The sequence below is a fragment of the Lytechinus pictus genome, chromosome 5 (genome assembly GCF_037042905.1).
Source record: "Lytechinus pictus isolate F3 Inbred chromosome 5, Lp3.0, whole genome shotgun sequence".
Lineage (NCBI taxonomy): Eukaryota > Metazoa > Echinodermata > Echinoidea > Temnopleuroida > Toxopneustidae > Lytechinus > Lytechinus pictus.
In genome coordinates, this window is record NC_087249.1 from 43,369,537 (window position 1) to 43,393,801 (window position 24,265).

The 24,265-nt window shown below is 36.0% G+C and overlaps 1 protein-coding gene across 1 annotated transcript; it reads left to right on the forward strand.

The window, feature by feature from the left end:
* The first annotated feature begins 13,930 nt into the window (after positions 1-13,930).
* LOC129261810 (uncharacterized) lies at positions 13,931-23,762 on the forward strand. The gene is made up of 3 exons (XM_054899847.2): positions 13,931-15,058; positions 21,361-21,509; positions 22,501-23,762. Exons 1-3 carry the CDS (start codon positions 14,772-14,774, stop codon positions 22,686-22,688), a joined length of 624 nt encoding a protein of 207 aa, XP_054755822.2. The 5' UTR covers positions 13,931-14,771; the 3' UTR covers positions 22,689-23,762.
* The last annotated feature ends 503 nt before the right edge of the window (positions 23,763-24,265 follow it).

The window sequence follows — 24,265 nt, forward strand, 5'->3', positions numbered from 1 at the left end:
ATTCCGAATTCCATCGGAATTGAATTACCTTACCAAACTTCTGGAAACTTAATGCTACGGAAATCTCACTATTTATATATATAAAACTATAACTATTCTTTTACATCATGATTTTTTTTAATTCCAATGTCATAATGTCTTTTTTTCCAGAAATCTTATTCAATACTATCCTAAACTTAAAGGGATGGTCCGGGCTGAAAATATTTATATCTTAATACATAGAGTAGAATTCACTGAGCAAAATGCCGAAAATTTCATCAAAATCGGATAACAAGTAATAAAGTTATTGAAGTTTAAAGTTCGGCGATATTTTGTGAAAACAGTCGTCATGAATATTCATTAGGTGGGCTGATGATGTCACATCTCCACTTTCCGTTTTCTTATGTTATTACATAAAATCATAATTTTTTCATTATTTCATACTTGTGTGAATAATATGTCTCCCTTATAATGAAATATGTTGCAGCCATAAATATCTAATGCACTAATTCAGTTGTCAATCCAATTTTTCTAGTTCTGGGAGGAAAAAATTCGAATAAACCTAATTTCATATAATAAAATACAAAAGAACAAGTGGGGATGTGACATCATCAGCCCACCTAATGAATATTCATGACGACTGTTTTCACAAAATATTGCTTAACTTTAAAATTCAATAACTTTGTTATTTGTTATCCGATTTTGATGAAATTTTCGGCACTTTGCTCAGTGAGTTCTACTCTATTTATTAAGCTATAAATACTTTCAGCCCGGACCATAGGTAGCCCCAGACCATGGTCCCAATATGTCTTTAACTTGCCCGGCACACTCAATACTCATCTTTCGATTTGCATGTTAGAATCATTTATCAAATTTATTGAAGCTTGGTAATCTCTATATCGATTAAAAAGTTTGTGTCCACGAAAATAACCTTTTACTACTTTCCTATATTTCTAATTCTGCATGCTTCCTTCAAAAACATTCTTAAGTTTATGTCCGGAAAAATACTTGTTTACTACTTTCTTATATTTCTTACTATGCATGCGTCCTTCAAAAGACATTTATACATTTCTAACGATTGTTTTTATATGATTTATCTATTGATAAGTATTTAAAGGGGGTTTATTTGTAAAAACTTTATGCTTATATCATTGCTTTCGCATGTCAATAGTTATTTCATGTCTATGATTTCGATTCTATATACATGTATCAGATTTTATTATGTTGAGATAAATTTGAACTCGCATTTGTCTGTTTGTGGTATTGCCATTTCTCGGAGAATGATGATAAGTGCATGTTAGGGTTAAGAATACATATTTTTCGATTGTATTCGATTTTGTATTTCAAAATTGTATTTACAGCCGGACATATTTCTAATATTTTTGAAACATTCCTAAATGAGGAATTTGTAGCTTGAATAGATTGGTGTACAATCACGTAAGTCGAGACTGGTCTTCAAACATCAGAAGTTCATTCGCCCACGCGCAGACATTCGGCAACATTTCTCATGGAATTGAATGATCGGTCATAAATTGGGCATTGAACATGTTGAATAAACAATTTTCTGCTTTAAAGTTGGCTTCCAGATTGAATGGGAAAAGGACTTGATCTGCGACCTGCAGGGGCGTCGCATCAATGTGTTTAATGAAATGAGTTGTAACCGCACATGGATGGGATAGTTATAACATTGATATATGTGCAGGGTCATTCTCAGAAAAATGCTACAATTGATGGGAGGAAAAATCGTAAAAATAAAATCTACAAAATGGATTGAAAAATACAGATTGTGAAAGTACCATGTATGAGAAAGTGGCAACAGAAAAGGGGCATGTCGCTGTTGCGTCAATTTGAAGTACTGACCGGATTAACTCAAGCACTGTATATCAACGTTACGGAGGTTAATCGTTAGCATTGTTCACTTATGTCACTCAATTAAATCACCTTTGAAATGATTGAAATAGAAATGCACACCATTAAGTTTCAGTGTGGTATCAACAATTTTATTTACTGAAGCAAAAATGTTTGCAAGATAGAAAAAATATTCAATATTCTTTTTCAGAAGCAGGATTTTACCAAATAACATTTAACAAAAAGAACCATAAAAATCATTGCACATCTTTCGTTCAGTTTAATGTTCATAATTTGAATGAGGCAACCTTAAAATAACTTTCATCCATAACCTGAGATCCTAAGCAATGCATGACCAATGCTGGGAATCAAAAGATACTTTCCCATCAAATCCTCGAGTGGCATTTACCCTTGTCAATCTTCGTTACGGAAGTTAAATGAAGTTACAAATTGCAGTATTTATTTGTTAGCTTAGGAAAATCCATATTTAGGTATTCGTATAACCTTTTATTAATAAATAAAGATAAATGTGGAACGCATAGCTTAATTTGCCAACCCCGCCCCCTAAAAAAATGTAAAAAACATAAACAGGAAACGGAAACTGTAATTTTATTGTCGTTCTTGTTCAAAGTTGGAATGAAAAAACCGAATAACCGGGCAACAGAATTACAGTTCATCTTTAAAGTTTCTGGCAATAAACAAAATATAACAATCGCAGTCCCGTTACCAGGATGAGTTCTCTGGGTTACGAGGAATCCCGCCGCCTGCCAATAGCCAAAACAGATAGAAAAAGAGGGAAAAACATTTAAAAAAGGACATGGGGAAATGAATAATAAAAAAGTAAGGTGAATGAAACAAGAGGCTAAAAATTCACAAATACATAAATTATTAATGGAATCTATATGATCTAATCGCGATTTTTTTTTCATCAGTTTGTTTTATCGAGATACGCAATTACACATTCTATTCGTGATTTAAAAAAATGATGAATAGCCAAAATGTTTGATTATCGAAATACGTATTTCATTTATAAATTCCAACAAACCGTGAGAGTTTGAAATACCCCTTTCCATGTTTTCATGTAAGTAGGCCTATATCGATTATTCAAGCGCTTTTCATGCACGTTAAAGGGGTCATCCAGGCTGAAAATATGATCTGAACAGATAATAAGCAGACAAACAAAATACTGCAAATATGATCAAAATTGAACAAGGAATAGCGAAGTTATGCCATTTTAAAGATTTGCATTATTTTAGTGAAACAATATAGTCTATGCATATCTTCATGAATATTAAAAGAGTTGATTGATGGTGTACATACATGTAATCCCCACTTGTTTTTTTTTGTATTCTATTGCATGAAATTATTTTTTATTCAATTTATATCCTCTTTATTTGAAAGCGTGCTTAAGATGTCTGGTTTTCATATTGGAATGACACATATTTTCAGCTCGCGCTTCGCACTCACTGCGCATCATTTCCTTAGCAAGACACCCATCCTTTTTATGATTACAAAAAGTTAGTAGAATGTCCCGTTTTGGGGACTAAACCTAAAAAAGCGCGCGTTTTACATTTGCAATAATTGTTTATTGGATATATATCTTGTTCTCAAATTACAACGTCCAAAAATTATTGTTTTCAGATCAACATATAAAAAATTTACAGTCGCATCAATTAAGATACCCATCCTTGTAATTGGTACAAAGAGTGTTTAGAATGTCAAGCTTTCGGTCAGAATACGAAAAACAAATCAGCTAGCACTTTGTACTCGCATTAATAGTTTATTCAGATAACATCCTGATCATTTCTTAAAAAAATGCTAGAATTTCAAGTTTTCAGGTTAGACTATTCACAAGTTTTAGCTCGCGCTTTGCGCTCACATTTTTGATCGGTGATACATTAACCCTCCTCATGAGTCATTGCAAACAGTTTTTATGTCTCTTTCCTTGTCCATGAAAGCTTAGTTGTTTCTCCTTCTTCCCTTTCTCTACACCATTTCTGCCGACTACAGCATTAGACAAAGCCATGTCACCTATTCTGGAACTAGAATCGTGCTATCAATCTTAGCAAAGTACAGCAAAGAAGTGTATTAACTTCCGTAACAGTAATTGTTACGGAAGTTAATGCACTTTATATAGCAAAGGAAATTAGAAATCTTAAGTTCTAAAGAAGATGCCAATATTAAAAATTTGTAGTATGTATTATTTAAAATTCTAAAAACATTAAATATATATAATTCTCGGGAAATTGTTTTCGCTGGCAATTTTCCCTCTTTTCAAAGTGATGTTAAAAATAAGGTGTGTAATAATAATTTGACAAGGATGAATAGCTATCATTTGTATGGGTAAGTAGGTGGACGGTACCTTATATGATTTATATCTGTATGATCCGGAGTGATTCAGTATAGCACAAATTTGTAGCATATTCAAGAAAAAATGTTACGGAAGTTAATGCGTTACGGAAGTTAATGTCTTTATGCTTTATGGTCCAACGTGGTCCTTATTTAACAGTCATACCTTTGAAAATTGTATTTATTATGAAAGGTGTCTCTTATCCTATAAGATACTGAATCCTTAACAGAACTGCCAAAGTGCATATTTTCTTAAGGTGCGTTACGGATGTTAAAGCTGTTTAGTCATACATTTTATTTTTTAAGAATAGTCCTTTATTTCCGTGTAATACAGGAAACACATATGATAATTCCCTATCAATTATTTATTAATGAATATCACTCTACTTGTAGACACATTATCATATAATATCATTCAGTTTGAATGGGAAAAAAACTTGTGGCAGTATTCGTTACGGAGGTTAAAATGAATTTGGGACAAAGTTAAAAGTGAAATTAATCACAAAGGGATCATCAAATACTAGGATAAGCGCAGTATGTCGGACGTTTACACCAAGCTGCCCTCACCAGACATTAATGTAGGTAAGAAATACAGACTACTTAGGAAAGAGAATGATAGTAAAATCTAAAACTGACCCGAGACAGCGTCGATTCTAACAAAAAGCAAAAATAAAAGGCTTTTGTAATAAAATTAGAGCTTTATTAGTCACTGGTCGTATATGCTTTGTGGAGCTAGTCTATTATTGTAATTTTCTTGATAATATTTTTGTAGAAAATGTTCAGGGTTGTGAAGCTAGCGGCCATAAGATAGTCGAGACACGTTTTTTGTGAATTGTAACATTTTTTTGAGAATGACCCTGCATTGAATGAAAGAAGACTAGATGATAGCATTAGCAGTCATGAAATTAATATACCCAGTTATACTGTAATACACAGAGACAGGTATAGGAATGGAGGCGGTGTTGCCATGTATATTGGCAATAGGGAGAGAAGGAGGAGGAGGAGGCGGAGGAGGAGGAGGAGAATAAGAAAAAGAAGAAGAAGAAGAGGAGGAGAAGGAGGGGGAGAAGAAAAAGAAAACGAAGAAGAAGTAGAAGAAGAAGAAGAAGAGGAGGAGGAGGAGAAGAAAAAGAAAACGAAGAAGAAGAAGAAGAGGAGAAGGAGGAGGAGAAGAAAAAGAAAACGAAGAAGAAGTAGAAGAAGAAGAGGAGGAGGAGAAGAAAAATAAAACGTAGAAGAAGAAGAAGAGGAGAAGGAGGAGGAGAAGAAAAAGAAAAGGAGGAAGAAGTAGAAGAAGAAGAAGAAGAAGAAGAGGAGGAGGAGGAGGAGGAAGAAGAAAACGAAGAAGAAGTAGAAGAAGAAGAAGAAGAGGAGGAGGAGGAGAAGAAAAAGAAAACGAAGAAGAAGTATATAGAAGAAGAAGAAGAAGAGTAGAAGGAGGAGGAGAAGGAGAAGAAAAAGAAAACGAAGAAGAAGTAGAAGAAGAAGAAGAAGAAGAGGAGGAGGAGGAGGAGGAAGAAGAAAAAAAGAAGAGGAGGGGATCGTATTTGAAAAAGGGGACGTTGAAAGGGGACTAGGATGTGCTTCAAAATCCAAAGAAAGTGAAAGTTGAAACCGTAATGTGCAAACTTTTTTTTTTTTTTTTTTTTTTTTTTGGAGGGCTCATCTACATCTTTCGATCAACATAACCTAACCTGTACACCTAATCTGGAGAAAGGTTTATGCCATAAACACCTGCCCATGTGATGTCAATAAATATACAACATCCCGAGCCGAACGAGTCTTTCCCTTTCCTACACACTCTCCCTTCCCTTGCCCTAGCTCTATCCGTGGTGCATTCATTGATGTTATAAACATGAATGTTTTCTTCAAGAGTACATTGATTTACAGTGGTATCAAAATGACCTTGATCACATCAACGTGATGTTTCTGTTAGGTTACATGATTCTGTAATTATGATTGATAACTAAGACGTTTATATATACGATGATTACCCAATATCATTTTATCGTACAGGAATTAATTTCACAGTCAGTATTATGTGGAAGTCGGTACCAATCTTCTTTCTATATTACGAAATTATTTTAAGGATTAAGCATTTCGAATGAAGTGGAATGGCAGCGACAAAATAATAGAAGTAAGACAATTGAAACTGCCTCCTGATAAGTGTCTCTTGAAAATGTCTGCCTTTCTCTGCAAAGATAGATCAACATCACATTGAAATTATATATATATATAATTTGCTTTTGCTGCTTTTCCTAAAATTAAAGAGGGAGAAAGAGAGCGGAGGGGGAGGGGAAAAGAGGGAGATGGAGAGAGAGGGGAGGGGGGGGGGAGAAGAGAGAGATAGAAGGGAAAAGTGGGAGGGAGACTTTCCCTGAGACTTGATCCGGATTCCTGTCATTAATGTGTGTGTGTGTGTACGTGTATTTGAGTTTTGTCAGACGTGTATCAATCAGATATGATTATTTACGTCTGGGACCGACCTTTAACGTCACCATCCGAAAGACGTGACCAGGGGGCCAGGGCTCGAACCTCAAACCTCTGCATCAATTTGTAACTTCCCCACATAGCTTGGATTATAGGCGCACGCCACAACGCCCAGTTATTAATGTACGTTGCTCTTCCTGGCCAAGAGAGGGAGACATATAACAAAAATTGTCGGACTGAGTTGATCGCAACGACAGTGGTCATCACACAATCAGTCACTATGGACTCTACCACAATCACCATTACCAATTATTTTTTCTAATAACCCTGGAAATATGAGGTATCTTTTTCAATATAAGAGACTTGATCTTTTTCTTATAATCTACTTAACTTAGCGAACTTTTTTATCTGGTCTACCATGAGGACACCCCCATAACAAAAATAAACAAAAAGAATTGAACAACAAATTAACTGTAAATTCGTCTTTAAATTTCATAATTTTCATTTACGATGAAGTAAATACAGTATTCTTAAGACAAAACCCTCTGCTTTAACATATTCACTAACCATAATTCTTTTTTTTTAATTCCTTCTTGGTTTTCTCCCTCCGCTTGCTTTCGGAGATCAGCCCTATGTATAAAATCCAATGTTAAAACATCATCCAGTACATGTCGATTACCATTTAATGATTAAACAAACAATCATTACAATTTACTCTCACACAAACTTAGGTTCTCTTGAAAAATAATTTCAATATGTGCAGTTTATCATGAATTCATTTTGAAGATAACAGTATGCGAAATATTATCAAACATGAAAACTAACAAAAAATCAATAGCCTCTCCAAACAGAGGTGCATAATATTCTGCAATGCTGCACAAAGTAACCCTGAATTGAAACTTTGATCAACAAGTGGGTATCCATGCAAAGACTACCACATATAAAACTGGCTGTTTCTGGCCGTCAGTATACACAAGGCAATGTAGGCTGCCCATTCAGACCCTTAACTCGTGTGAGGATCGAGTTTGCACTGCAGACTATTATGCGCATCTTAAAGTTGTTTACGCCATTTTCATGTAAATCGATTGATGTGTCTAATTCAATGTCAACACCATTGAGTGGTATTGTTCTAATGTTCGATTTCATTGACTGTTCTCTTTCTTGTAAATGCCAGTGGTGAAATCATTATAATTACGCAGCTTCAATTCTCGCCGTTCGGGAGTGGCGTAATGAGCCAAAAAATTTGATTTGGTCTCGGGAAAAAATCGAAAAGCGAGCGAGCAATAGTTTTCACCTATTAACTACAGGGCAATTCCGTAAAATGATCAACCTATTCGTACATCCGACCCTCATTTTTCTCAAGTTTTACTTCGCTTCATAAACTGACCAAGTCATGGTCACTTGAGAGCATTACAGATTGTCTTAAGAACCGTAAATCAGAGACAGAAAATTTCATGAATTAAGGTCTCACATGGGATCGGACGTACATAATTATTTATGGAATTGCCCTACTGCAAAGTTAAAATTATGTGATAGCTTTTTATGTTGGCATGGCTACTGTTCTCAAACAGAATTTGATTAAACATTTAATGTCATGAAAAGAAATTGGTTTAATGACTCCTTGGTAATTGTTTTGACATTAAGTGATAAATATATATTTTTGCCCTGGGTAGCAACGTGGTCCCTAAATAACATTGTTGTTGCCTTTCAAGCAATCTGCTTTTGAAAATGGCAAATTGTATTTTGTTTGGAATTACATTTATTTATAACTCTTAATCTATGATTTATGCCAAACAAGCAATCACCATATTATGTTTGTTATGTTATAAAAAATATATATGTTGTAATTATAGGAGACACAATGAAGGAGAAAATTACAATAAAATAAAATAAACCATATTTATTAAAACTTCACATAGCTCAGATATACGACATGGTACGTGATTATGTGTTAAAATCGATCACTGGGAATGCGATCTGGTAAATTGCCAATTCGTCTACTGCCAACAATTCGTCGACTCACCACATGGTCTGCCTTCATTTAGCCTAATGCCATTCCTTCCATCAACATTTCGCCTATCAACCCTTTGGTCCAATTATCACTTCGTGTAATCACCAGTTCGTCTATGACCATTTCGTGTCATAACCAGTTGGTCTAATATCCATTTTATTTTCATTCATTTTGTCCAATTAAAATTTCTTGCAATTAGACCAAATTGTATATGGACTAACTGGTTATGAGAGATCAACTGGTTATTAGACGAAATGGTGAGTGGACGAAATAGTTATTAGACCATGTGGATAGTGGGCGAACTAATGGTAGACCAAATGATAGTAGACGAGTGGGTAATTGGACGGATTTACATTAGACCAATTGAAAATAAACCTGCGGGCTAGGGGGTGAGAATAGACAAAAGAAAATCAGTTTCAATCAATATGCAAGTGATATGCGGAGAATGCTCAATCACGTCGAGGTGCTATCATTTATAACGATTAATGTCTACCTTGAATCAGAACTGCCCAAGCAGGGAATTGTTGAGGCTGCATTTCTGTCCTTCTACTTCTCTACGCTGGCAAATTGGTACTTTAAAGTCAGCACGACAAGTGCTTTTTTAGCTACGCGATTTCAAGATTTCAGGGTTTAAACCACCGCCATCATCCCTTCTGCCATAAGCTCTACCACTTGAACTTGGTTTCCTTATATTATGAAGATAGCGTCGCCACGGCCGAATCTTTATGCATGTTTTGACTCAAAAGTTAGATTTAAGACCGACTCTGCAATTCATTAACAAGATGGCAAAAGTTGAAAGAGGTGTACGTCTTGCTCCAGGACTTCAGGAAAGATGTCCCCCATCCTTCTGGGGTGTGTGGAGATGCTGGCAAACCAGAGCAGGCGATACCAGAATAACACCAGTATACGATGCAAGGTAAGCATAAGGGTTACACGTCCGCATAAAATAATTATCAAAAACATTGTAGCCTATATCATGTATATTGTTGGGGCAAGAAAGCGGTCAACCTGTTCATTTTGGTGGATTTATTTTCACCCTCTCTCTCTCTCTATCTCTTTAAAGCATTGTACTTAAAAACTTTGCGACTTAAAAGTTGTTTGAGCGTACATGGGGGGGGGGGGTAAATCATCCCTTGCCCCCCCCCCCCCCTCTGGTGAGCAGCCAACATTGCCAGGATGTATGGCAACATTGTGATAAGAGTCTAGTTTATAATAATAAAAAAAAAATGATTACAGAAGAAAACAAAAACAATGATGGTTGAGTGAATGGTTTAATTTAATTATTCAGAAGGGTCGTTATTCCGAAGTTTCGAATACTATGAAGGTTTGTTAATCCGAAGGTTCATTAGTCTGAATCAGATCCGTAGATCCCAAGGCTCGTTAATCCGAAAAATGAAATATGGTTCATTCTTCCGAGGGTTCGATAGTCTTGAAGGGGTTGCTATTCCGTAGGATTGTTAATCCGAAAACAAAAAAAAAGCTCGTAATTGTACTGAAGGTCCAATAAGAAAGTTATAGCTGCTTTAAAATTAAGATCACTAATAGTATGTAGATTTCAAATTGGCAACTGGGTAAGTAAATTATGACAAGGGGCAAGGACAACTTTCCCATAGGCTGTGTACTTTATTATCAGGGATTTGTGGTTTTCTCCTAAGTACCCATTCCCCTGGGGCAGTAATCTAAATATAACCCAGGTAGTATATTGTTTAATGTCCTCATGAATGAAAAATATAATTTGAAATACAAATTTTGGGAAAAATTACATTTTAGCCATAATATGTATTGTAGTACACAGAAGAGTAGTCCTTGCCACTGATCTCAGTGGTCCTTGCCTCACATCACTATGACATCCCATATGCGGCCAATTTGAAGTCTCCATGAGTATAGTGATTACCAATATTTACAACTTTTAAAAATTCATAACTTTCTTGTTGTTTGTCCAATATTGTTCAAACTTTCACCTATCAACTTGTCTGATTTTTCTTTTTCTTATAAAAACAAGTTTTTTATTTGGGTTGGATTCCCCTTTAAGGATCAACGCGGCATTGTCGGCAAGATCCGGGGAGGTCCGGATAAGTTTTGCCCCGGATTAAGCGTCGACGAGCTTTGATGACTGTACACACAGCATCCTCACACGGATCATGCCGGCAGGGCACGTCGTCTACACGGATCATCAGGGCGTCAACACGGACCAACACGGCAGCTACACGAACCAACACGTCAGCAACACGGCAGCTATATTGACCAGCACGGCAGATCAAAATCTGCTATGAAAATGAGCTGATTTTTTTTTATTTTTTTTTATTTCATTCTTTTTCTCATCATTGCCACGTCAACATCGCAATTGTTTTCTGAGTGTATTACAATTTTTTTTTCCAAATTTCAAACTTCCTTAAACAGTAAAAACGCTATTTTGATTATTGCACATGTACCTCTTGAGGAGAAAGAATTTATACTGAGACCCAAGACTCCTTGGTATACAGATGCTCTGAGGAAATCAAAACAAGAGCGAAGGAGAGCGGAAAGAACATTCTCCAAAACAGGTCTCCATGTTCACAAAGACATCTATAAAGAGAAATGCAAGTCTTATTTATCACTTCTTCGTAAGACCAAAGCGGACTATTTCCTCAACAAAATCGACATCCGTGATCAGAGAGCCTTGTATCGAATGGTCAAGACTTTATCAGCACCTAATACGTCAAACCAAATACTGCCAAACCATGAATCTCCTAACCTACTTGCAGAGTCCTTTTGTAGTTTCTTTGATGAGAAAATCAAGGGCATTCAGCAGAGGTTGGATTCGTCAACCATCACAGACATGTCAGTTTCCATCCTTGATAAAGGCGACTGCTCATCGCATCTGAATGAGTTTGAGATGGTGTCAGAGGATGAAATAATGAGATTTGTCGAAAGATCATCCAATGCTTACTGTGAGCTCGATCCTATACCTACTCATCTTCTTAAGAATATCACCGTCTGTCTGGCTCCCGTTCTTGCTCAAATAGTCAACACCAGTTTAGAAAGTGGAGAGGTTCCAACATCTATGAAACAGGCCATCGTAAAACCTAGACTTAAAAAAGATAGCCTCCCGCGTGATAATCTTTCCAACTACAGGCCTGTAGCAAATCTTAGTTTTGTGGGAAAACTTCTCGAGAGAGCAGCTGCTACGCAGATCAAGGACTATTTGGCAGAGAACAATCTTCTTCCAGTTGCACAGTCGGCATATCGTGAGAATTTCAGCGTTGAAACAACGCTTCTCAAGGTTTAAAACGACATTTTGATGGCTCTGGACGCTTGGAAGGAAGTGGTATTGGTGCTGTTAGATTTTAGTGCAGCATTCGATACGATTGATCATCAACTGCTGCTACAAAGAATGAGTACTTATTTTGGAATCAGAGGAAGTGTTCTCCGGTGGTTTTCTTCCTACCTGGAAAACAGATCGCATGCTGTCAAGATTGATAATGCTACATCAGGATTATCTTATGATGAGCAAGGAGTTCCTCAAGGGTCCGTCATCGGACCACTTACCTTTACAATGTACACTGCCCCTATCAATGACATTATAAGATCTCATGGTGTTGATGTAATGTTATATGCAGATGACACACAAATGTATATTGTCTTCAATCAATGTGATCGCCAGGTTTCAGTTGAAAAACTGAATGCCTGCATCGTTGATATTAGGAGTTGGGCAACCAAAAATAAACTGTCTCTTAATGATGAAAAAACTGAACTTATACATTTCACTTCAAAGTTTCGTACAGAAATAAGTATGATTGATGTTAGGGTTGGCAACAATTATGTTGCTCCTGCTGCCAATGCTAGAAACTTAGGGGTTATTTTTTATAGACATATCAATATGAAAGAGCAGATTAGTTCTATCTGCAAATCTGCCATGATAGCAATCAGATGTATCAATCGAATAAGAGGGTTTCTGAATGTAGAGGCAACAAAAAGCCTGGTCCACGCATTTGTCACCAGTCGAATCGACTCATGTAATAGCTTGCTTTTTGGTCTTCCCCAAAAAGACATTCACCGTATACAGATGCTGCAGAATATTGCAGCTAGGCTGGTAACTCGCACTCCTAGACAACACATCATTACCAGTACCCTGAAGAAATTACATTGGCTTTCTGTTGAAAAGCGCATCACATTCAAGATTCTTTGTTTAGTTTTTAAAGCTCAGCATGGCTTATCTCCATCATACTTGTCCAATTTACTAAATGATTACAACCCACCCCGTAACCTTCGATCAAGCAAACAAGTACTTCTTCAAATTCCCAAAACCCACACAAGCTTTTATGGTAGCAGATCATTTGCTGTAGCTGGACCAACCCTTTGGAACAAATTACCCCTACATATCAGACAGGCATCCACTTATTCAACTTTCAAATCCTTACTCAAAACCCATCTTTTCCGAAACTCATAACTAGGTGTAGTATAGGTATTTATTTTATAGGTAATAATTGTAAGTTTAAATATTAAGTAATTCTGTAATTCACAAGTCTATATTCTTTGTTTGTAGCATGTTTACTTTGTAACCTTTATTGTAAAGCGCGTAGAGAAACTTACAATTTATAATGCGCTATATAAGAAAAGTATTATTATTATTATTTATACAACACAATTTACTATTTTTGCAGTAGTCGTTAAGTGCTTGAAATCTTAAACAACAAAGTTTAATTTTGAATATTTAATCTTAAATAAAATTAATTGAGCATGTTTATGCCAACTGTTTAACAACTACTAGAAAGATCATAAAGTAAAGCCCGAGTCACATACAGACACGGATATAAATACTCCAGGATCAACACGGCAACGCAATGCTAAGTCTCAGTCTATCGCTCTATACATGAATATATAATTTTTTATTCTTTGATTTTACGGGAAGGTCGATATGAAGTTATTTGTAAATTGATGAATATCTTTTTTTTTCATTCGGAAGACTACATCTGAGCAAACTCTTATAGCTGAATACATGAGTAGTTTGAAATAATGGCATTGGACACGTTAGGTAAAATATAGGCCTATTGATATAGATTTTAACGTGGCAATTGATCGCTATTAATAAGAAACATGGCCATGATCGACCATGTAGTCATAATAAATTCCAATCTCTGACGTCTCTAATGTGACGGTCACACCAACGACACCGGCACAATGGCGACCGATGACAAACTATTGGTAATAATGTAATAGATTTGGTTGATGTGGATTCGATTTGACCGTTGTGACTGGGCATATGTCAGTGGTCAACTGAGACCGCGGTTTTGAAAGGAATCATCTAATGAAATGTAATCAATACTGATCGATGCTCATAAATGGATCCCCGATCACGCAAGGGTCAAACTGCTTTGTATTGAGAAATGCCACCGGTCAATTCTCGTAGAGTTGTTCGAAACTGCGACAGTATTTTATTCAATCCGTTTCGATGATATATTATTCCTTTTCGCGCCAAATCCCACATCGCAACCATGACAACGTAAAACTTTAATGAGTAATTCATGTTGTCGTGCATTCGTCTAAATGTTGTTTCAGTGATTCATTGCATCTCCTAGTAATTGCATTTTTATCATTTTGCATCATTTACTTGAGCAAACGTGAAAACGATTTGAATTAAGGCTATATGTCAGAAGGAGAAGAGGAAATGTGTTGTCATGATACAAAAAAACAACGTGCAGGGCACAGAAACAACATAGAACCACTCGAGTGAATTGATCATAATTATGCTATCCAGAAAAAGCAACATTTGGATCACATTGTCTCATGAGAGATATGTCTTTGTAGGAATGTTGTCTTTATAATTGCGACGCATGTCCCTCGGGCAGTTATTTAATTGGTATCATTCTTTGGTGTCATCTGAAGCAAGCTTCGACCTCAGTGTCATCACACAAGAGGCTTTTGATGGCACAGGAGTGGAGACAATACCGCCACCAAACTCAATGCACTATTGAGGATTCGACTGTCAAAGTGTTTACTTCGTCAACCGAGGAAAGTTGTGCAGTGTGTGCCCAAGGGCTCACACCGCTTGTATTGCTTGCCAAGATTTTAATGGAATTAATCCTTACAAATGTGGCAACGACGACTCCACTTAATGTTTACGTGAGAGGCTGGGATTTTTGGTAGATTTATAACGAGAGGGAACGATTCGAACATGGATCTATTGACTTTGAGAGACCGAAGAACTCGCCTCTTGCGGAGCCGGGAGTACATGCTCGCAGCGAACAGGCTGAGTAAGCCACCTCCGTGGCACAGCGGCGGGAGGCGGTGGGCAGTGTCCGCATCAACGATGGCCATGTCGGAAAGAGAAAAGCAGTTGATCCCGAGTCGAAGGGAGAGTTGTCCTCCAACTTTTTGGAGTTTGCAAAGGAGCGAACCAGCTCGGCCGGGGATGAGGAGGGCCAAAACGGCCAATGCCTCAAATTACGCAGAAAGAATAAGGTAGGCCAAAAGTAAAATATGCAATTGCAAGTGCTAGTGCCGTTGTTACAGTTTTATAGTCATGCAGAAAAATGATATCAATCCTATATTCATTTATAAGGAAAACAGTCGTATCGATCATAAGTTCTCTTTGATATTTAGCCGCCTCTATTTTAGTTACTTTAATGAACAAAACAAGTACGAATAAGTACGACTATACTCTGTAAAGAGGACTGTACTCAACGGAAGAAGAAGAACAACATAACATAACTTAACTTGAACTATGACCTTAGACTTGATGTGAATTCTGAAGAAGAAAAAACAACAACAACTAATTGATGATTTGATTACAATTTTTTAGACTCCCCGAAAATTTCAATGTATATATCTATCCAATTAAAGATGCCCATTTGGATAAATCCAGTTAAAGGAAAAATCTTTGAAATAGAATGTATTAAAACCAATTCACCATTTGTAAACATATTGGTAAAGAGATGGGTGTTTACCTTATGTTGCAATTGAAGGAGGCTATTATAAGGGAATATATTTTAGAAGTTCAATATTAGTACATGTAATTAGAAAATTGATCATCCACCTTTACACTCTACTTTTCATTATTATTATTGTTGTTATTATCATCATTATTACAATTATTATTATTACAATTATTATTATTGTTATTACAATTATTATTATTATCATATCATCATCATTATTATGCGAATCATTTCTTCACATTTTGAAAGATATATGAATCATCATCTTAGCAATATGAATGAATATTTTGTTGCATAAATGACATGCAGGTCGCCTATACCCATCGCATCTGCGTTACATGTACACCATTGGCAGTGGCAAAGCACTTTGAACTTTATTCTTGACAAGTTTAGATTGGAAACCAACATGCCGAGGTCAAATGGTCACATATTATTCACTCCTTGTGAGGGCCATGTCAATAATGTAAGCATTATTATGTGGACCGTCTCGCGCCTGTCAATCATAATCTGCGTTCTATATCAACACATTGTTCGTCATGTATTGAATTCGTGCCAATCCAATACCATTGTGATGAACAGGAAACATTATTTGAAACATTAATTCACAAGGCCTACTTCATACTTCATATTTTGTCTGAATGTTGTGTGCCCATCCAGAATACCCATAATTCAACTGCTGCATGCAGCATCCGGAGGGGAGGAGAGGGGGGGGGGGGGACATTCCGCTCGAACATGAACTTTCATAAAAGACTCTTAAAAACAAATAATCTTCGTTCTCAGAATATTTTTATAAATATCATGATATTTTCATGGTATGATGAAATATGTTTACCCTTTCCATGTCACTGAAATTGAATGGTAGAGGTGATAAGAAATTGACGTTTTTGATAATAAACAGCTTTCTGTTTTCCTTATCTTTATAACAAATCAAACGTGATATAAAAAAAAAAAAAAAGGTATCAAAACGTGGGCGTGGCTTATGACGTCAATAGAGAAAATTGTCCAAGGGTGGCATAGTGGCACCCATCAGATTCTTGAGGCAGAACACTGTATACGTCATATACTACCACTTTCAGTATTAAAAATCGCATGCATACCCAACTTGACGGTCATGCCATTGCTTTGATCATAATCATAATCTATTTATAATTGGGAATTTTAAGTAAAACGAAATTATTAACCAATACTTAAGACCTTATTTAATTAGCAGCAGTAGCAAATGTTTAAACCTTATCACGTTCTGTAAAATCTAAGAAAAGTGCGAGGGGCGTAATTACCAATGTCCAGACAGTTGTGGAATTTTAAGCAAATTTCATTTCACTTCTGGTGCATTTCGTATACTTTTGATAATATAAAGATTCTGACATTTCTTCATTTACTTTTTTTTCTTCTCTTTTTCGCCTTTGTGATTTCTGCGCGGCCCCTTCAAATTGCTACACTCACACATTCCATTTTGTTCAAATTCATATCTAACCTTTTACAAAATTATGTAATTACTTGACTCCGATCATCTCTAGGTTGTATATATTCCAGAATCATAACCTGAGCGCATAATGCAGTTTTGAGAAGCATTCCGACCGAGCTTTGAGCCTTCGAAAATAGTTTTTAAAAGTGTCTAAAACCTCGATTTGATGATTCAACTTCAAATGGGTGGGCCACAAAATCTTTTGAGTGTATAATATATATTTTTTATTTATATATATTTTTTTGCGATTTCTGACCCCACTCAAGTCGCCTCCATACATGTCATCAGAGATTACATTTTATTTCAATGCTGATCGGTTTATGTTTTTTATGGATACTTTATTATTATTATTATTATTATTTTTGTTATTCAGTAAGATCATTTTATGAATATTATGTTCCTCGGTCGTATAGTATGAAGTTTGATGTTCTTGGAGCAACGTTGTAATATACAGACGTTTCATAACTTGCAACTTGTTGCATTTTAAATTATGTAATGTGTAGTAAGTAGTAAATGGATGTTATAACTAGTGATTTAAAGGGGAATCCAGCCTTGGCCATTAAATGTTGTGTTGGGAAGGAGAAAAATAAATTAAACAGAATGGTGAAAGTTTGAAAGAAATCGGACAAGCAATAAGAAAGTTATAGCTGCTTTAAAATTGAGACCACTAATACTATGTACATTTCAAATTGGCAACTGGGTAAGTAAATTATGACAAGGGGCAAGGACAACTTTCCCATAGGCCATGTACTTTATTATCAGGGATTTGTGGTTTTCTCCTAAGTACCCATTCCCCTGGGGCAGTAATCTAAATATAACCCAGGTAGTATATTGTCTTATGTCCTCATGAAAGAAAAATATAATTTGAAATAAAACTTTTGGGGAAAATGACATTTTAGCCATAATATGTATTGGAGTACATGGAAGAGTAGTCCTTGCCTTACATCACTATGACATCCCATATGCGGCCAATTTGAAGTCTCCATGGGTATAGTGATTACCAATATTTACAACTTTTAAAAATTCATAACTTTCTTGTTGTTTGTCCAATATTGATCAAACTTTCACCGATCAACTTGTCTGATTTTTCTTTTCCTTATAAAATCAAGTTTTTATTTGGGTTGGATTCCCCTTTAAATTGAATAATTGTTCATAGACATCGTTTTACAACATTGCAACAAGTAAATTAATCATTTATGATATTATTGACATGTGTAAGTAATGTGTACATAATGTTTTCTTGTTCACTATTTTCTTGGATGTTGGGAGGAAAGTACATGTATAAACCATAAGTCAGCACGAATTTTTTTTACCTTGGAACAGAAATTGAAAAGATTACATTTTATGTAATGGGTTGACTTTTAAAATATTTCCGATCAGATTTCTGAGGAAAATCAATGTACAGATTACTTCTTTAGTTGCGTTATATTAAGCGAAAAAAAATCCATGCTATAAGCAATGTTTGTAAAGTGATAACCATCAGCGGCGCTGAAAGGAAAGTATGATTTAAGAAAGTACATATAATATCAACATAGAAATTGTTATTATCATTCTCGCAAAATTAAGTCAGTGAATAGAGTCCACTTTATATTAGAATAAATGGGATTCCCATGTGCTAACAATGACCAGATGATGTTGATTTGGTGAAATACATGTCGAGGCCCCTTTTTCATACTTCTCAACTATCGTGTTTCACAATTTGGTATATTCTCTCGTGTATGGTTATCAAGGTTATCTGTCAATCCTGAAAGAGTAAAATGGACTATCGATTATTAACCAATTTAAAAGGAAAACAAAACGGACGATGTTGTCATTTTCAAAGTCATAATTTACCGATTAATTTGCTTTATAGTTTGTGTGCTTTCTTGATTCCAGGCGATAATTCGAATTAAAGACAGTTCAGACAAAAAGTCCAAAATAAATGTCTTCCTCTCATCTTCTTGAAAGTGTGATTTAATTATGTTCTTCATCTTCAACTTTTATGAATTCTGAAATGAATGATTTTTCTTTTAAAATAAATCAACCTGAATATTGCAACATCATGCACATATACGGAGGAAGGCCATAAACATGATCAATGGTAGCTCGGGCGCTTCGCTCGCTCGATGATTATTGCTCCCAGTTTGTTTGAATTTCGAATTGTTCATAATTCGTACTTATTTCGAATGGCATAATATCATTAATCGGTCTGGGGTCCGTTTCATTGGTGGGACTGGATCGAAGCGTCGCAGACAGGATTACACGACATTTGCTCCTGCGATAATTGCTCCGGTCTTAAAGGGATGGTCCAGGTTGGAAATATTTATATATCAATAAATAGAGTAATATTCATTGAGCAAATTACTGAAAATTTGATCAAAGTCAGATAACAAATAACAAGTTATTGAAGTTTAAAGATTTGCATTATTCCAGTGAAACAGTTCTAGGCATGTCTTTATGAATATTCATTAGGTGGGCTGATGATGTCATATCCCCACTTGTTCTTTTGTATTTTATTATATGAAATTGGGTTTATTCAAAAATTTTCTACCAAGAACTAAAACAATTGGGTTGACAACTGATTAAGTGCATTAGTTATTTATTGCTGCTACTTATTTTATCATAATGGAGACACATCATTTACACATGTATTAAAAATTGAAACATTTATGATTTCATGTAATAACATAAGAAAAATGAAAGTGGGGATGTGACATCATCAGCCCACCTAATGAATATTCATGACCATGTGCATATATCTGTTTTCAATAAATATTGATAAGATTTAAAATTCAATAACTTCGTTATTTGTTATCCGATTTTGATGAAATTTTCAGCAATTTGCTTTGTGAATTTTACTCTATTTATTTACATGTAGATATAAATATTTTCAGCTCGGACCATCCCTTTAATATCTCAGAGGGAATAGGGGTAGAGTTAGGATTGTAATAGATCTTGGGGTTCAGGACTATGTAAACATAATGATTAGGGTTTATTTATTTTTTGATATTAGATTTCATGTTTGGCTTAACGTGCATATTTTCCATCGGAGCAATTGTCGCCGGAGCAAATGTCATTGAACCCGTAGACGAGACCAATTAGCATATACTATGGACATCGACAATGGCCTCTTTGTCATGTTTGCCTACAACGGATCTTGAAAACATGAAATTGTGTGTTTAATTATGTGGTTGCTGCCATTGAAATGAATTAAGTTATCTTGAAACGCGTAAATTTCATGGGTTGACATCTAGTTGTCTTTGCCGTTTTTTCCCCTAGGGGTCCGTCGTATAAAAGATATGATGGTAATTCTGCCATCTATTTTATTCCCATAAATACTTTATTCTGATTGGCTCGTGAAAGTTATACGTTTTGTAACCATGGCAGTTATCATTGGACAGCTAGTGAAGTTACTATATTATTAATTTTCTCGCAATCGAACAAGGGCGAAAATAAACGCAAACCGACTGTTTGCCCACACTTTTGTTGACGAGATTGTGTTTGTACGCTAATTACAGCGCGCTTTCATGCCGTATAAACGAGCGCCGGTACCAGTCTACGCTTTCATGCTTTTATCTCATCTTCAAAAGCTGGTTATCTATTGTATTATTGCCCCCCTCATCTTCTTTTCATATCGAGGAGATTCGCTCCAGTGGATAGCAGAGAGAGAGAGAGAGAGAGAGAGAGAGGGGGGGGGGAGGGAGATCAAACAATAGTAAATTCTTCGAGAGGGGTGGACGAAAAGTCAATCGATAACCGATGGAGGTGACGATATAAACATTTGGACCTGTCGAGCAGGGGGATGAATCGACACTAATTGGAAGAGTGGGCGCATTGAAATTACCTGTCATTATTAATGGAGCATTTTACAGTCAAAGTGGACATCATAATTATTTCCCAACACACAGTGCTGGTGGCGTTCTTTTCCATGATGAGAGCACAAACAAGCACAAACCCATATTGAAATGTCACATTGGCATATTTTGTAAAACTTAAAGGAAAAGAGAATAATATCTTACAATCAAACAGTCATCCTTTTATCAAGGATAGATATACCTTAAAATGTACTAAACTTTATCCTCAGTTTCGCTTCGGAAAGATAGCTACATCCAGCTTGCCTCGTAAGTGATAGCTTGTCCATCGACTTCACCAACGGTGATTGTTGCATGTTTTTTTTAAGGAGAGGGTGATTTTTTTCTTTATTTTATTCACTTGAGTTATTAGGTGCACTTTCAAGACGTGTTCTCCGAGATGTGTGTAGTCATGAAACGCTGTATGAAGTTCAGAAAAGGCTAACATTATTTGTGTTAGTGCACTTTCCTCTTAAAGTTACAGTAGTCGAGAGAAATGATATTTGTGTTTTCATGTTTTCTCTTTATCAGATTCAAACCAGAACCCTACCGAGCAGAACCGTGCAAGGAATGTGATTCAATAAAACAGTGCCTCAACAACGAGTTTCTCAAAAACTTCGATGCTAACCAACTCAGACATGTCGAAACGTCAACTCGAAATACACTGCCAACTCATAAAAGTGAGAATTTATTCCATTAATATATCTGCAGTGCTCTCTTATATTGTGCAATTATTTATTGTGTTTTGAAAGTATAATATAAAAAAGAGAGGTCACTGACGTGTAACTGTATAATACCCCGTGTTCAAGTTCAAGTTTATTTCAATTCTACTAAACATTGCACATGTCATCAATGAAGTAACGATGAATTAACAATAATAAAATGCAGAATTGGGTGATCTATTAAAAAGCACAGCTTGTAAGACATAGATCACCTGTGAAACATATATACAGTGCAAAGATACATAAGAATACATATCATGTAGGCGAACAGATAGGAAAGAAGAAAGTGTAGAGGGCAGATGTTTAAATAATAGAATTAAGAAAAACGGCAGAACTAGGAGGTACATCGAAAAGATGAAAGTGGAGACAGGAGAGGAGAGCCTAGAGAAGAAAGAGTGAGGAAGGGGAGAATGAAATAACTAACAAAATGTACGGCACGTATATCTACATTCACAAAGAAAACACACGCACACGCGCAATCATGCACATGAGCTACTAAGAAAGGGAATAATAAAACATGAGAAATTATATATACATTAAAAAAACTACAAACTATCCCTATCATTCAATGAAGACATTGAGTTTATTTTGATAGGGCATTGTAGACCTGATATAGGTCTACAATTTTCTTAAATTTTTTTTGCGATATGTGTTCAAAAGTCCGAGGGAGAGGACGCGACATATAGAAGTAAAAAAACATAAATTTAAAACAATTTTCACAAAGACCCGACGGCTGAAAATTATTCAATGACCACTACATGTTGTAAGATCGGATCGTACGTTGGATAATACCACGAGCATTGTTCACAATATTTACCAAAACTTTTTGTGAGCGGTTGTGTGGTAACTGTTGGGCATACTTTCACTAGGGGATGACTCGGCGAAAATCGATGTATACCAGCGAAGATCGTCTACATTTATATTTTATTTTCGTTTTTTTTTTCATCAGCAATATCCGAGGAGCGAAGATTCATCCTCGGTGAGAGGGGGTCGCATTCAGCCCGATATGACCTCAAGCGACATCGTGTAGTTCATTTCTCGAGCGCGCCGACCACCAGCCAAGGTCCGAGACCAACTCAAGGGAACGTCGACGCCGAAAACACAGATGCCGTACATGACGTGGAGGGAGGGACCTGACGTAGGATGTCCCTGTCGACGTGTGATCTTCGGACATCGGAAGCATTTCCGTGACATGGAGTGGCTCCGTGAAACCATCAGACCTGGACATGAGGGCGCCATGCAAGTGATGCAACAAGAGGTTTCTTTTGGTCTACAACTGAAGATCATACTAAATGAATAAGTCACGATGACGGTCACGACATGATGTGTGTCTTCTTGTGTGACCGTCAGGTCTTGGTTTGTGTGTATGGTTCCTAAATGCAGTGGCGTATCTCGGGAGGAAGAGAGGGGCGCGTGCCATGGACTCCACTTACATGATCTTCCATATGGCAGTTAGGAGTCAAGGGGATTAAAATGAAATGATCCAGATTTCAAAAAAAAAATAGAATAAAAACGGGAAGAGATGGGAGGGGTGAGGAAGACAAAAATAAGAACGCGATATGAGGATTGGAGTATTCCTCCATGTCGAATATTGGAAGGAGCAAAATGCAAGCACTGGCCGTGCCCGCCCTCTTTTCCCTAGATACGCCATTGCAAAAATGACCTATTTAACATGTTGACAGCTATTTCATGTATTTAAAACTATGGAAACCTCACAAATCTTACTTAAAACTTTGTGCAATCATAGTTAATGTTTCCCATCGTTTTTGTTTTCTTCAGTTATCATAATGATCACTGATCGATTAGCAACTTTACTTTTGCCGTCGATCTGCATACTGTGAAATATTGATGGTTAAACATTTTCACTTCATATCTAATGGAACTAGTACAAAATGAGGGATATATCTTTTTAATAGGTTTTATTCAAGATAACAATATGTCAAACAATTTTAGATTTTAAATGATGTATATACATTGTCACACAAAATGTCTACAAATTAAATAAGTTGGATAGGCTCCAGCTATCAAGTTATGATAATTAGCTTTCTCAAATTCACCGGAACATTTTCCGAGATAACTTTAAAAATCTAGTCTGAAAAGGAAAATGACATACGATGAGCATTTTACTGATATATTACACAAGATTGTGCAGCTATGTTGACAGGCAATTTTTCTAGTATCTTTTAATTTTTATTTTATTTATTCATTTTTTTTTCATGTTGTTTTATTTTATTTTATTTATCTTTTTTTTGAGGGGGGGGGGTTACATTTTGTTCCATGTATTGCCAGATATTCTCCAAGCAATCACGTCACCCTTGCTGCGTATAGAGGAAGGTCCAAGGGGAGGGGATGGCTGTTTCTATCGGCGGAGAGGGGGGCGAATTATTAAGCGTTTGAGGCAATAAAGGGGGCTGTATGATGGATTCAATACATACTCAAAGTGAGATTAATCAACATTCATATTAATTAAAAATTCATCTTAACTACACATTATTTAGATCAAATGCAATTCGAGTTTGATTTCAGTATATCGCAACTCTTAGTCGGGGCCCAGCTTAGTGTCATATAGGATTTGATTGAGAAAGATGAACTAAGATCAGCGGCATAAACTCCCTTTACAACCCTTACCCCTTCGCATGACCACTGACACAATTCCTGTTGGCAGAACTGTTAACTTTAGGCCATATTTGATATTTGAAATGAACATGATTAAG